The 14,839-nt window shown below is 40.8% G+C and overlaps 1 protein-coding gene across 1 annotated transcript in view; it reads left to right on the top strand.

The window, feature by feature from the left end:
• gnaz (guanine nucleotide binding protein (G protein), alpha z polypeptide) overlaps nucleotides 1-13,948 on the top strand; it is a 28,595-nt gene extending 14,647 nt beyond the window's left edge. Inside the window, exons 2-3 of the mRNA XM_076757657.1 lie at nucleotides 1,698-3,037; nucleotides 11,859-13,948. Coding sequence (XP_076613772.1) covers nucleotides 2,315-3,037; nucleotides 11,859-12,203 — 1,068 coding nt within the window. The 5' untranslated portion in view covers nucleotides 1,698-2,314 and the 3' untranslated portion in view covers nucleotides 12,204-13,948. The remainder of the gene's footprint in view (nucleotides 1-1,697; nucleotides 3,038-11,858) is intronic.
• Nucleotides 13,949-14,839: the final 891 nt, after the last annotated feature.

Genomic DNA, 14,839 nt, shown 5'->3' with positions numbered 1-14,839 from the left:
GAGGGTAGTCAGGTGCCTGGAGCCAGGAAACAATGCTCTCCACTCTGTTTGTGTTGTGATGCTTTGTTATGGCTTTGTTCTGCTCTGTTTGTCCTCTCAGTCATTTGAAGAGTGGACCTAACTCACCGAGCTTTGAGGAATGCTCTCTGTTCTCCTCTCCCTCTCTATGTGACAGGTCTGCAGAGTATAGTTTCACCAACAAAACTAGGCCACAGTATGATTTCACATTTGTTACTCAGCCAATAGCATGCAGCCTGTTTCAATGTGCATCTATTTATCACAGAATCCCAAAGGCATTCACTGCTCCAAATTTGTTTTTTAGCTTTAAAATTATCACTTACTATGAAACATTTTGTCCGAATTACACAAAAAGTCACAAAACATATTAAAATTCAGTATATGTTTTATTCAAGTAAAAGCGCCGTCTCCTGAACAGCGAATATATCAAAGCAAGAGCAGAATGAAACCTTATTCTTCTCTGATCACGGTGTAGTATCTTAAGGATAAAAACACAGATGTCTGAGCAAGGAGAAGGGGCTTTGCAGCGGTATGAAAGCATGTGAGGCACCTGCTGACTTGAGCCTGTTATTTTCCACTGCAATAGTAAATAAGCATTTCACCTGATGTTGTTTTGCCAGGTAGCTCTGGGAGTATGTCAGGCCAAAAAGAGGACAGTCAGAGCTGCTGTGTTGTACTGTGAGCAGCAGAAGATGCTATTGGTTACAAGGAAACACATTAATCGTGTTAATCCAACATCAGTTTCCTTTCAAATACTGGAGTTTGTTTTTCTCTGCCTGTTTCTATGCGTATGTTTGACCTTGATTTGTGTATATAATGAGTCTATGTCTGTGTGTGCTGTGGTGTTAAATGGGTAGGCGTGGTTGTCTGAGAACTGCTTTGGCTCAGAGTCTATGGTAACACAAGACTGCAGACGAAGAGAGCTGGGGTGTGTGACTGTTAGGAGCAGAAATCTGAAGAGGCAGTGCACACAGAATAAGGGTAGCATGGCAGTGGTTGAATGGGAAGTGTGCAGGTTAGTATGCATGTGACTGTTTCTGCTTTCGTTACAGCTTTCTGCTTTTGGTATTTTTCCATTTGATGAATAAAGGTATAGTATTAAATTTGATTTTTTTACTAAAGTAATATTTCAGCAATTTGGGAAATACAAATACTGTCTTTCTTTATTTCAAAGATTGAAATAAGATGGTTGTTGTCAGCGTCATATCAGTGCGTAGCTAGAACCAGGAGGTAATCAGCCTAGCACGGCAAAAGACTGAAAAGCAGGAGCAAACAGCAAACCTGGCTCTCTCGAAAGTTAAACAACATGCTTATCCAGTCACATCTGTCAGTGGGTCTATACAGCCACAATGTTACCATATCAGGCAACCTAAAACCAAGTTACATGTCATGTAGTGAGCATCAGAAATGACATTGGAGAGAGTCAGGCTATTTGTTTGCTACGCTAGGCTAACTATCTTCTAGTTCCAACCCATGCCTAATGCACAGACATTAGATGTATTGTGGTATCAATCATCTCATCTCACTCTCCAAGAGAAATCAAATATGCATTTTTTTTCCCAAAATGTTGAACTGTTGCTTTGACATATATGCTAATAACTGGATGGGAAGTGATGAAACTGCTCTTATTTGTCTTAAACATGCTATTTATGTCTCTTCTCTGTCATTTGTGTTGGCAGACTCGGAGGCCTTCAGTTGTCGGGAAGATATCACACCACAGAAGAAGCAGAAAAGATTTTATCAGGAAGATCAAGCAGAACAGGCCAAATATTGAACTGAGGTGGATGGTTGCAGAAGCCAAACAGGGCAACGCACCGCAAGAGCCATGTGGGAGGAGAGTGAGGGAGTTTTGTTATTCGCACGCATCAAGCCCAAACACTTTCTCTACTGACATACACTGAACATTCCCCAGCCTTCCTCCAGAGCCTTTCCTCAGGGGGAGCCCCTGCTATGAACCCCAGCTCCTTTGGCTTCAGCAGGCAGTCCAACCTCAGTGCCAGACGCTGTGTGGGCATCCCACAAGTCTGGGTTCTGCCCACACAGGACTCACTGACTGCCCCTGAAAAAAAAGAATGAAATACTCCTGAGTCACTCCTTTGTGTGGTGGCTCTATTGTTCGTTTGTAATTAGTCTGTGTGGAAGTTTTGTCTGCCTCTTCCCCAGCAAGTTCGTACCTTTAGTGAAAACCTTGCCCAACTCCTCCACCGACTCCTTTGCGGACCCCACTTCGTTATAATTTGCTTTCCCATCAAGCAGCAGCACGAGTTCCTTTGTGCTCACCACGTGGTGGAGGACCATGGGATGCCGTCAGAGCTCGGAGGAGAAGGAAGCGGCGCGGCGCTCGCGGCGAATTGACCGGCACTTACGGTCAGAGAGTCAGCGGCAGCGGCGTGAGATCAAGCTACTGTTGCTGGGCACAAGCAACTCTGGCAAGAGCACCATTGTCAAACAGATGAAGATCATCCACAGCGGAGGCTTCAACCTAGAGGCCTGCAAGGAGTACAAGCCGCTCATCCTGTACAATGCCATTGACTCGCTCACCCGCATCATCCGTGCCCTCACCACTCTCAAGATCGACTTTCACAATCCTGATCGCGCCTATGACGCTGTGCAGCTCTTTGCCCTCACAGGGCCGGCTGAGAGCAAGGGGGAGATCACTCCAGAGTTACTGGGGGTCATGAAACGGCTTTGGGCTGACTCAGGGGTCCAGGAGTGCTTTCAACGATCCAATGAGTACCACTTAGAGGACAACACTGCCTACTACCTGAATGACCTAGACCGCATTTCTGCCGCTGAGTATATCCCTACTGTAGAGGATATCCTGCGATCCCGCGACATGACGACTGGCATTGTGGAGAACAAGTTCACCTTCAAGGAGCTCACCTTCAAGATGGTAGATGTGGGTGGACAGCGTTCGGAGAGAAAGAAGTGGATCCACTGCTTTGAGGGCGTGACTGCAATCATTTTCTGTGTCGAGCTAAGTGGCTATGACCTCAAACTCTACGAGGACAACCAGACGGTAAGAAAAATAAGTTTTAAAGGGCCCATGTTTTCACTCACAGTAAATGTATGCATGTGCCCACATGTATGCCCAAATACATGATTGTACATAGTAGCCAATCACCTTAACACAGCAGTTTGAAGAGGAATAAGGCAGATATCAACCCCAATTAGTGCAAATTACACAAATATTCCCTCTAATTTTTACACCATTCGTGGGAAGAAATGCAGCCTTTATATCCCACCAGATAATGTAAGTGGCAAGAATATATCTCTTCAGTGAGACAGATAATGACATGCAAGACGCTGTGAGGTGTTAATACCACCAAACAAGTAACGTGTATTATATGATTTAATCGTTCTGAGAAGCAAAGAAAACACAGGCGTGTTCTGTCATGTCATTTCCTCTGCGTACATCCCCGTCTTCAATACAACCGTGCTGTGGTTAAAGATACAGGGATTGCATTTTTCTTTTGCTTCACACACTTGCACACATTATTTGCAACAACATACTGTATTTTTTTTTTAAGACAGTGGCTATTTGAAATGAATTAGGGGTACTTCCAGAATCGTTTTGGGGAACTGTGTTGTTCAGTGATTACTTCCAGTTAGCAAAACTGTATTTTTGAACACAGGAAAGATTTTGGATATTGAATTTCAGTTGCAGCATTTGCGAGTTAAAAATATAGTTGTCTTACCAGCATTTCATTTCAGTAGATCAAACACATCATGTCTGTCTAATTTTTCGCGGGAACAATACAATGTCAATCTTTAAACCACCAAACTGCACAGAGGCTTATCTTTTCAGGTAGGAAAATAGACGCCAAAGCAAACATGCACAGTGTTAAAGTTCATTCAACTAAGTGGCTATTTAGTGGACCTTGAGGTGAACAGGTGAAAATAAAATGTCTACCCACATGTCAGAGGTTGTGTGAATGACCTTTACTGTTGGAGAAACGTCTACCTGATTGGGAGGTTTACCACAGAAAGCCAGAAAATTTATGCGACCTTTTTTTGCCCAATATTCATTATGGCACAGACTATTGATTGGATTTATTCTAGTAATGTGCTGATCGCCTACTCTATCAATAATATTTTTCTTATTTTCATCAAATGTTCCTATTGTTACAGGCAAGTGCTAAAGACATAATTGCAGGGGGTGGTTTTCCTACAATCCCCACAGCACATCTAGGACCACTCTATGCAGCCTTTTCATTCAGATCCTAAATAATATTACTACGTATTGTAATCCCTATTCAGCTTTGTTTAATAAGCAGTATGGAGAGCCATAACCAAATTTTACGGTCCATATCCAAAGTTCTTTGGCTGTGGGCATGAGTAGACGGATTTTGTAGAAATGAGTGAAATGCATTCACTCTGCCTTAATGTGGAAGCAAAGCTATTTTAAATCTGCCCGAATAAAGAGAATGGCTGGTGTTTGTCATCTCCCCTTCATGGTTGAGGAATTTTAACAATTTGCTATCCATAGCATATCTGTCTTCTTATCTGAGTGTTTTGGAATAACTGGGTAGTTATTGCTTGTTTTAACTGCCTTTTTGATAATGGAAGGTCAACAATAGATACTATTCTACTTTTTATGTCTCGACCAACTATGAGGGGTCAGCTATTTTCTATTCCTTCACAGACATGATGAAATTTTTTTTCCAGAGGAGGTTCCAGTATCCGTGGTCACCTTGATGTCTTTATACAGTCTACAGAAATAACACAGAGGAAACTTTATCATTCCTGTAACTGAACTGGCCTGATAATTCATGGGTTACCCGGATAAAGCAGTGTGTACACTGTGCCAGGTTGGAACATGAAATCAATTAGTTTTATAGGTTAAAAATAAAGTCTGAGGAGAAGAATGCAGTATGGTGTTAATTGAGTTCACAGAATGAAGTGTGAGGCTGTACCTGTGAGAATTAGTAGATTGCGAAGGCACTGTGTAGCAATGGGAGCTCGCAGGTGCTAGAAAAAAAAAAAAAAACTTTTATTATTCTAAGATAGGAGAGGAAGACGAAAGCGATGGATCTAAGTACCCGACAGAAACGCATCCTGAAATTAGAGCAGCCACCCTGCTGCAGAGCTGACGAGGATGGATAAGATTTCTGCAAATACTGACATTTTAATGGTGAGTTTGAGGCTGAATTATTGACTGCCTTTAAAGTTTTATGTGTTTTAACACATCTTTGAACACACCTACAGGGCTTTTTCATTTGGTTGATCATAATTTGACTTGCGATTTAGAAGTATTGACATTAATGTTGGCTACGATTTTTAGTGACCAGACCATGACTTGCTGCCATATCTGATTTAAGTGAAACTTAATAGACTGCGTTCCCATTAGCCACATTAACACAGACACTCGCCAGACATCAACTGAATTGACCCATGTGGTAAATCTTTTACATTTTAGATTTAGATGTATAATTGAAGTTTTTTTTAGATATGCAGTTGTGTGAGGGTGAAAAGAATCTTTAGATAATTGTCTATGTGTTTTCTAAACTGCTCAACTTACTCAGAATGAGGGGTTAGGATCTTATTCCACCAAGTGAAGGTGGGTGCACCCTGAGCAGGCATCACCTAACCTTGATCACTGCCAATTACTGAGCCAGATCCAATACTTTTACTTATTATTCATGACAACATGCAAGTGATAGAATACCAGTGACATGAATTAATCCAGTGATTGTGAAAGGCTAGCTTGATAGCCATATTCAGTGTGAAACATTATATTGCAACTGCGACGCAGGGCTTGTTAAAGTATGGCCTACAGAGATTATATCCTCACAAATATTTTAAAGTGAATATCACACTGTGTGTGAGGCGTGTTTTTTAGTATGATGCAATCACACCGCAATAATGCTGAGTGAACGTGTAAATTTGAGCCCATCAGTCACAAAGTACCCGTACAGAAACACTTACATCTCTTGATTGAGATAATGTAGATCGAACATTTATACAAAAGCCCTATGCACATCTGTGAAAGAGAGTCTGTGCTGGCATATATAATGAAAATATTGATGGCCATACAGGGCATCGGGCCACACCCTGACAAATCTACAGGACCACCAGGCAGACGGCACACTGCAGCAGCAATTCTAAAAGCCACAGCTACTGTACGACTAATGTAATTCTAGTTGTTACTGGACTGAGTGTAGGTATGTCGTTGTTCTTTCGACATCTACAGAAGCCTGCAGAGTGAATTCCTGCATCCTGGAGCAGCCCGCTTCTATAACCACTGTCAGCTGACACAACGCTGCCAAACAGCTGTTACCTAACACATAGTCTAGCCTCTACATGCTCAATACACCTGCAATGTGGGACATAGAAGAGTGTCTGTGTCTGTGTACTCTATGTGTGTTTGGTCACAAAGTTTTACATGATATACCAGCTGATGGGGAAACACAATGTGGTTCCTGTTATGTTGGGTTAAGCATCGGTTATAATTAAGGTCATGAATTCCAAGGATTGAAGGTCAGTACAATGTGACGGTAATGGATTCAGTCATTAAGCTAACCCTGATTCAAGAGCAAAGAGAGCATTATACTGGCAAACTTCTGTTGTTTAAAACATTCAAAAGAAAAGAAAAATTCAACAGATTAGCAGATATACACACAATTTAAAAATGAATACAAATTACACTAACAAGTCGCAGTGACCTACAGTATGAACAACTCTAAGCTGTCTGCATGTTAGGCAGAAAACATGCTTACTTATGCAACATACTGCGATCTACCGGAAAACAGATACTGACTGTTGTCTAGAGCGAAAAAGCTTCTGCTAAACAGCAGAATATTAGGCAGATTGATCTCAGGGGAAACGTGTACATACTTCTTAGAAAATGTGTTCCATCTGTTTGGTCGGCTCTTACAAAAAGCAGACGACTGTGCAGACTCAACAGATTTTTAGATAAAGAAGAAAAACATGACCGCATCCTTTTCTTTATTGTGTCTTAATCTTTAACAAAATACCCTAATCTGACCTGGAACCTGAAAAATAAGCTTAAACTGAAAAGTGGTTTTGGCAATGTTGTGTTTATTAAGTTGTATATATTGATTTCTAATTAATGGCTCTTTTACGATAATGTTATCAGTGCATTAGAACTAGAAGTCCCATTGCTGAATTGTTAAGGCCAGCTGTCGTTTTCGTTTGTTTTAACTGCCTGGGCAGTCAGAGGTAATTTCCCTCCAGCATCAGTAATATTTACTCTTTCACTCAATGAAAACGCTGACATCTGATTAGGAGACCTTCATATCCCTATGCAAGCGTAACATGAACCTCCAGCAAAGATTTCTATGACCTTCTTTACATTAACATTAACACAACTGAGTTAAGTACAATGTTCTATTTAATATATATGGATGAGAACAGTTTATTATTGATGAGAAATAAAAGATGAAACAATAATTTAGCACAACAAATCTACTGATTCAACTTTCTGGACCAGAAGTGACTCATCAATTTTAGCTCAAGAGCAACTCTGGCTGTTTTATTTCATGGGCTAAGTTGCAAGCCCTTGAAACAATAGCAGCATGATGCTTTCTACATGAGCATGTCTGAGTAGAGGCTCCATGAATTCTGTCTTGGAAACACTGATTATGGAAGTTGGACAGTAAGGCCAAAGGTGGCAAAAGCACAATGTTTGAAGGCTTCAGTCAGCCATGCAAGTGTCATTAGGACTTTTCAGTTTTCATGTGTGTGGATATGTATGATTATCACTGATTAATGGATGTGGAACACTTCGAAGGTCCTGATTAGAGAAGCTGTCGTTTTTATAATGATGGCTTGTTGTGTCCGGTGATCATCGTAGTGATCTCCGCCCGCAAAGCTTTACACAATGTCAGTGTCTCAAGCAGAAAAGAAACTTCATCAGAGCAGATCCACGCAGTTCAGTTTCAATGCAGCAGCTCACACAAGATAGAAAATACACCAGAATAATTACAGTACAGCATTTGCCCATCAACCCATTCCCTGATGCATTTTCCCTGTCCCATCCCTGTCTTCATAATGAATCGGTTGCCATGGTTACCGTTGCTTAGCAACAGGCCAGTCAAATGCTCCTAATCCTGCGCTGTTGACAGTGAGCTGTGACTAGGGAAGGGAGGATGAGAAGGGGAGAGGAGGGTGAGAGGAGGGGAGGGGGAACAAACGGCAGCGCTGAAGAGAACAAATACGAGGTGTATGTGTGTGTGTGTGTGTGTGTGTGTGTGTGTGTGCGTGCATTGTGTGCCTGCCTGACTGTTTGTGGGTGCGCTATTATGAATGTGTAGCGCAGGTTTATATGCACTGGCAGAGGCTGAGCAACTGCAGTGACTTCTCTGTGTGTATGTGAGGTGAAAATGAAAAGCCTATAGGTGAGGTTAGCGGTTGTTTAAGCTCGTGTTAACCAAACATCAGGACAGACACTGACTGCAGTGTCAGTTATTATTTCATTCATCCCCCACACAGGGATTAATTACATGTCACATGAAAGATGAATGGAAATGAATTACTGCTGTTTCATGTTTTTTTTACGTCAAACTTTGTCATCTGCACTTTTCATTTCAAGCCAGAGAAAACATGTCAAATGAACTGAATCTGAATGTAAAATGGCTCTAAGTCACAGCAACCAGAAACAGAGGCAAGAGTCAGAACGGTGCCTCACAAAGTGTACAGCTACAGCATCTTAACCAATTAGTGGGATATCAACAGCATTGCTATCAAGTCATTGAATTGGTTCATATGACATAATGTTTTTTTGAAAAAGGGCTTTCCAGGAAACAGGAAGCAGAACTGCTAAAAGACATGCCGAGTGAAAAAAAATCTTGTCATGTCATGTTCGTTAGCTGGCTCACATGCAGTCAGGTTCAATGCATCCCCCTTGCTACCAAGCCATTGCTTTAATAGCTTAAGATTATTCATTATTATTATTTATTTACTTATGTTTTCCAGATTCTGTTTATCTTAAATGTTACTGAAATGCTATACAATGACCTCCAGTCTGAAGTTTTAGTGCTACACACAACTATCCATGTTTCCCAAACAAGTTCCCACAATGCTGATTAAGCACATCGCCGTCAGGTAAATCTTATAAGCTTGTCATAAGCGTGTCGATTGTGTTTTTTGTAATTACTCTCACTGACAGGAGGGGGGGACAACAGTTCCACACTGCAGGTTTCAGGTAGCTCACCGTACTTACGCATAACAAAAGAATAAAGACAGAGCAAACGTGAACTTGTGTGGTTTTGCTGAGAATCTAGCACAAGAATAATCACATGTACAATTGTAATGTGTTTGTGTTTGTTTTCCAATCTTAACCCAGCGGTGTTGCCACCCACAGTAACAGAGCCATTAGTAATTAATCAGCAAGCGAAAACAGAAAGGGAGCAGCCTGAATAATGTAACTTTCAGGTACAGCAGAAAAAAACGCGGCGACAGAGAAAATCACCTTTGTAGATAAACACAAAGCACCCCCTTCTTGCTAAGCACTGACATTTAAAATGAACCTTAATGAATTACGAAAGGGTGACTGCACACTTAAGTGATTTGTATTTATGGGAAACAAAGCAATGACACCGGGATGAACTTCCTCATTAATACTTAAGCTTAATTAAGGCCTGCGCCTCTGGACTATTCTGACAGGAGGCAGCCAGGGGGAAAGCAGTGTGTGTGGGTACGTATATATATGTGTGTGTGTGTGTGTGTGTGTGTGTGTGCGTATCTGTGAATCAGTGGGTGTTTGAAGCAAAGGAAGGGGGTCTGCATGTTTTAGTGCTCCTGGGTGGTGCTCTACCCCTCCTCCCGCTCCCCCATTGAGAAATTCTTACTGTTTCTTACTGCGCTGTAGTGTCCAGGTGAAGAGACCGTGGACTCCCTGGGCTCAGCTGGCTGTCTCCTGCGACACTCTCTTAGCAGCTGGGCTCTTTGTTTTGACACCCTGGAAAGAGGAGAGGTGAAGTCAAAAATCCTGACATGACTTTGCCTACAGTGTTTAGGGGCCAGTCTTTGTCCTCAGACACACATACTTACAGAAAGAGGAGAGCTTCTGTTTCAATCTGATCAGGTCACAGGTCATGTGAGAGAATGGGAGACGTATGGATGAAGAAAGAGCAGTTGTAGTGTAGAAGTAATGGATTCTGCAAACAAACTCTTATGCAGTCTGCACTGAGAAAAACCTTGTTGTAGTTTGTGTGTCATTTAGTTGTTTAAACAATCAGCTCATTTGTTAGCAGGCCAAGTCTTTTCAGAGATTTATTTTTACAGTATCCAGTGGCAAGCTTGCAGTGCTTGTGGTTGAGCAGACCTAAAATCTATTTTCAGTGTGTTTTTGGAAACCTTTTGTCCCTTCAACAGTTTTCCTTCAGGGAGATTTTTTATTGCGGGATACTCTGTCAAATTTGACAGACTGCCCAAAAAAACTTTCCTCTATTAAAAGGGACCCACATGGCAAAATAACATAAGTTAAAATATATATATTAAAAGAAACATTTACATTTTCAGTAATCATTTATGATGAAGAGGCAGCTTTTATGGGCATAAACAGCCCAACATATTAATGCAGTCTTTTTAACCTTTCATACATGTTTTGGGCTACATATATGGATGACATGCAACTTTGCTTTCTCTAACTATAGCCTTTTCATCATTGCCCAAAAATAGTGCACTTACACTACTGATTAATCAGCTTTGAGTCTGCACTGGGATTGGCTAATCCTTTGCTATTCGCCTCAGTATCCTTTTTTTCATGCTTTGCAGATCTTGTGATTCGCTCAGAGCATCATGTTGTTTCCGTAACCTTTAAAAGAGCATTTTTTCATCTGACAACCTCCCAGTCACAAGCTGCTGGCCAGTTGCCACATGCCAGCAGCTGCCATGAACAGATCAACTTTCTTTTTCCTTTTTTTGTCTCTTATACATTCAGTGTCACATGAGCACAAATTCTATGGATGCACACTGATTCATATATTTTTCTTGTCTTTTCTTCTGTACCAAAGACAGCATATTTTACCATCCTGCATATTACATGCTGAATTTCCATTTAAAAGAATTCGTTTTTGTAATGTCATGTCCTTGTACAGTGTCGTACAGTGTTAAAGGTCAGTTTAATGCTGATACCAGCCAAGTCATCAGTGACTTCCATTATAGAGTTAGAGTATAGAAATAATTCTTTGATTTTAACTTAATTTTGGAGAATAAAATGTGACACTTAATGTGGTCCTGTTGGCTATAGATAAACAATGATGTACCAACATCAAGCACTGGAAACATGTCAGTGGCTGAGACCTGTCAAAAAAGATTAGCAAGTTATCACCTTCTGTTTTATTTATGTTTTACACAGCATGTAAACTTTCTTGGAATTGGGGTTTCAATAATAATTACCGCAACATTTACAACTATTCTTCATAAGATGTTGATCATTGACGGATGGACAGATTTGGCCCTGGGGAATGAGAGTGATAGTAAAAGATGCAATCAGCTGTTTCAAAGGAGAATGTGAAAGTTCAAACTCAGGTCTGCATCTGTCTGAGGCTCAAGTCTCTGTTGACATAACAGAGAAGCTGTACCTTTGGCTAGTCAAGTGGATATCTGTGCCTTGTGTTGGATGACTTAAGATCTCCTTTTATCTTGTCTTTATTTTCATTCTCAAATCTTGCCATGACCTTACATGGTCTAATTTTCTCTCAGGTTTTGCCAAATCACATGGTCTGGCTTGTGTGAATAAGATTTGATTGTGTAACAAATTGGGCTGACTTCAGATTTTGCTTCAAAGTAAATACTACATTTTTCTTATCTGTGAAGTCATTACCTCGTGGTCTGATCTTTTTTATTTCCTCTCTCCTTCCACATCCAAACAGAGCCGCATGGCTGAGAGCTTGCGCCTGTTTGATTCCATCTGCAACAACAACTGGTTCACCAACACCTCACTCATCCTCTTCCTCAACAAGAAGGACCTGTTGGCTGAGAAGATCAAACGCATTCCTCTGACAGTGTGCTTCCCTGACTACAAAGGTCAGAACACCTATGAGGAGGCAGCTGTCTATGTGCAACGGCAGTTTGAGGACCTCAACCGCAACAAGGAGACCAAGGAGATCTATTCGCACTTCACCTGTGCCACTGACACCAGCAACATCCAGTTTGTGTTCGACGCTGTCACGGACGTGATCATCCAGAACAATCTCAAGTACATTGGGCTGTGCTAGGACCTGAGACTGGGTGGGTGGGGGTGGGGGTGAGCGAAGCGGGCTGCTTTGGCAGCGGTTGGCCCGCCATCAGGCTGGATAAACAAAAGGCATGTCAGTCTGCCTGACGGTTTATCTCTTTGAAGAGGTGCAATAGAGAACTGCAAATGAAATGAGGTTGTACGACGGTCAGAGAGGGACGATACTGTAGATTCAAGTGTTTCAATTGAAACAACAGAGCTGATTGGCCATGGTCAAGATGGGATTTTTACCCAATGTGTTTGCACTGAATTTGAGTATGCAGAGACACCCAAACAGACACACACACACACACACACACACACACACACAGACACACACACACACACACAAACACGCACCGACGCACATCTTTATGTTTGCTCACACATAAGATCCTTGGATCCGCAGTCAAGCACTTGTTTGACAAGGCAACACTGGAAATTTTAGACAGCTACCCCTACCTGCCTGCCAAACCTGAGGTAGTAGGTCTGTACTGGTGGTTTTCAGTTACGTTTGTCTACTTTATTTTATTTGCCAGAGTCAATTAATGCTGCTTTTCAAGAAGATATTTGACAGAATCAATGTTCTCTTTTGGATCTTCACCCTAGCAATGGTAACCAGTGAGTGCACCTGATGAGACGTGGGTAGAGCCTGTATTTCTGAGGAAAAAAATAATGATCAGTAGACATGATGTCACAGGGTTTCTGCCTAAAAGAGGAAACTGCCACATTGTAAAGCTTAAGTGGAGTACGTTTTCTACACACTATTTCTGTTCTGCCCGTTGGTCGACTCTCTAACGTTGCTCTTTTCCCCTCTTTCTTTTGTCTTTTTTTTGTGCTTTAAAAAAAAAAAAAGAACATGTCTCTCAACCCTGCCTTTTATAGCAGGTCACTGACTTATAATACCAGGAGAGTGTTATGCTCCATAGAGTCTAAAGTATTCTTTATGATCATTCCAGTTTCCAGCAAGAGACAACAAAAACAGTGCCAAGTTCAATTTGTAAATAAAACCAGATCCCATCCATTACGTTAATTTTTTTGTTTTGTTTTTATGGACAAATACATTAAAACATGCATGATTTTGTTACTTTGGGATACTAATATATTTTCTTTGGGATTATGTTCCTCTTAGGTTTAAATAATATATTCCCAAAAATATATATAAAAGTCAAACACTGTGTACGATTGTACAGTTGTCAGAGAGGAATCTATTGAAAAGAGTTATATCAATATAATGACGGTTATTATGATGTGATGATGATGATGATGATGATGATGATGATGATGATCACAATGATCACAACGAAAATCTCACTACAAAGTTAGCATGAGAGGACAAAGTGGGTCAAAGGTGAACAAGACTGTAGAAAAACAAGAAAATGAAGAAGCAAACCTTGAAAGTTCAATCTTCCTTGCATTATCTAAGTGGAAATTGTTAAACAGCCAGTCAGTATGATGTGTAAATATACTGTAAGGTACACTCTTTGTTCAAACAAATGAAAATAAAGGTTGAGTTGGGATACTGTAAGTGAGATACAGAGAGAGCGAGAGAAAGAGAAGGAGGAAAACCCCACTCCACTCCTCCTCTTACCCTTTCTTTTCAGTTCAGAGGTGATGTGCAAACAACTCAGCTAAGGGCTTCAGGCTTGACTTTACGGGATGTCCACCTCAACAAAAGACAAAACAAGTAAAAAAAGAAATATAAAAAGGACAATAACTATGAATAAAACAACTTATGCAAATTTTCATGGTGTAGTAAATGTGTTTTTGGGTGGTGGTTGTGTCAAAAGTGCTTTAAATGTGTTTGGGAATTTTCATAGATGATTGGCCTCCGTGCCACAAATCCTATTCTTTCATAATTACGCTGCATCAAATGATTTGCGACATGGAATAGAACGTACTGTCCGAAATCCTCGTTGCCGTCCTCAGTGTCCAAAATCATGGCATAAAAAGTGTTTGTCCTCGCCATACAATGTAGCCACTGGGGCGAGAATAATTCAGACATCGAGCATGCAATTAAATTACTCCTGAATGAACTTGGTCTATGTGTGATGGGGTGACAGCGTACGGTGCTGTACAGATTCCCCTCTAATTACTGTATAAACCCCAGATGACCTAACGTGTCAGCTGACGGCTCTGTCAGTCCCCAAATAAAAGTTTTTTCTAACCTATAAAGAGTTAGTGTTAGATTTGCTAGACAAATTAGGTTTTATCTAATGCAATATTTTTGCAGTGAGGTTTTGAAAACCTCTACATGCATAAAAACTGAGAAATTGTGCAGCACTTAGCATGCTAAACGTTTTCTGAAAGACGTTTAGCCAAGACATGAGACAATGGCTATGATGAAACCTGCAACAGGATGATGTTTCTACCAAGCATGCCATCCTGTTACCTTTCTGTTATGCTCATGTGGTATGAATATTTTCCATGTTTAAACACTACTTAAATACCGATAAGGCTTTCAGTATGTCAAACTGGGGACCATACATAAAACATTACATTACTGTGCAGCTGATGGTTTTTAACATTATTTTTCACTAATCTTTTACTTATTTCAGCTCAGTTTACATCACTGTGTGTTGAATGTCTTCAGATCATGGGTGTATTCTTTTGTGGTTTGATTTAAGCAACAGTGGG

This window comes from Chaetodon auriga, chromosome 19 (genome assembly GCF_051107435.1).
Source record: "Chaetodon auriga isolate fChaAug3 chromosome 19, fChaAug3.hap1, whole genome shotgun sequence".
NCBI classification, from domain to species: Eukaryota; Metazoa; Chordata; class Actinopteri; order Chaetodontiformes; family Chaetodontidae; genus Chaetodon; species Chaetodon auriga.
This window is presented reverse-complemented; position numbering and strand designations above follow the sequence as displayed.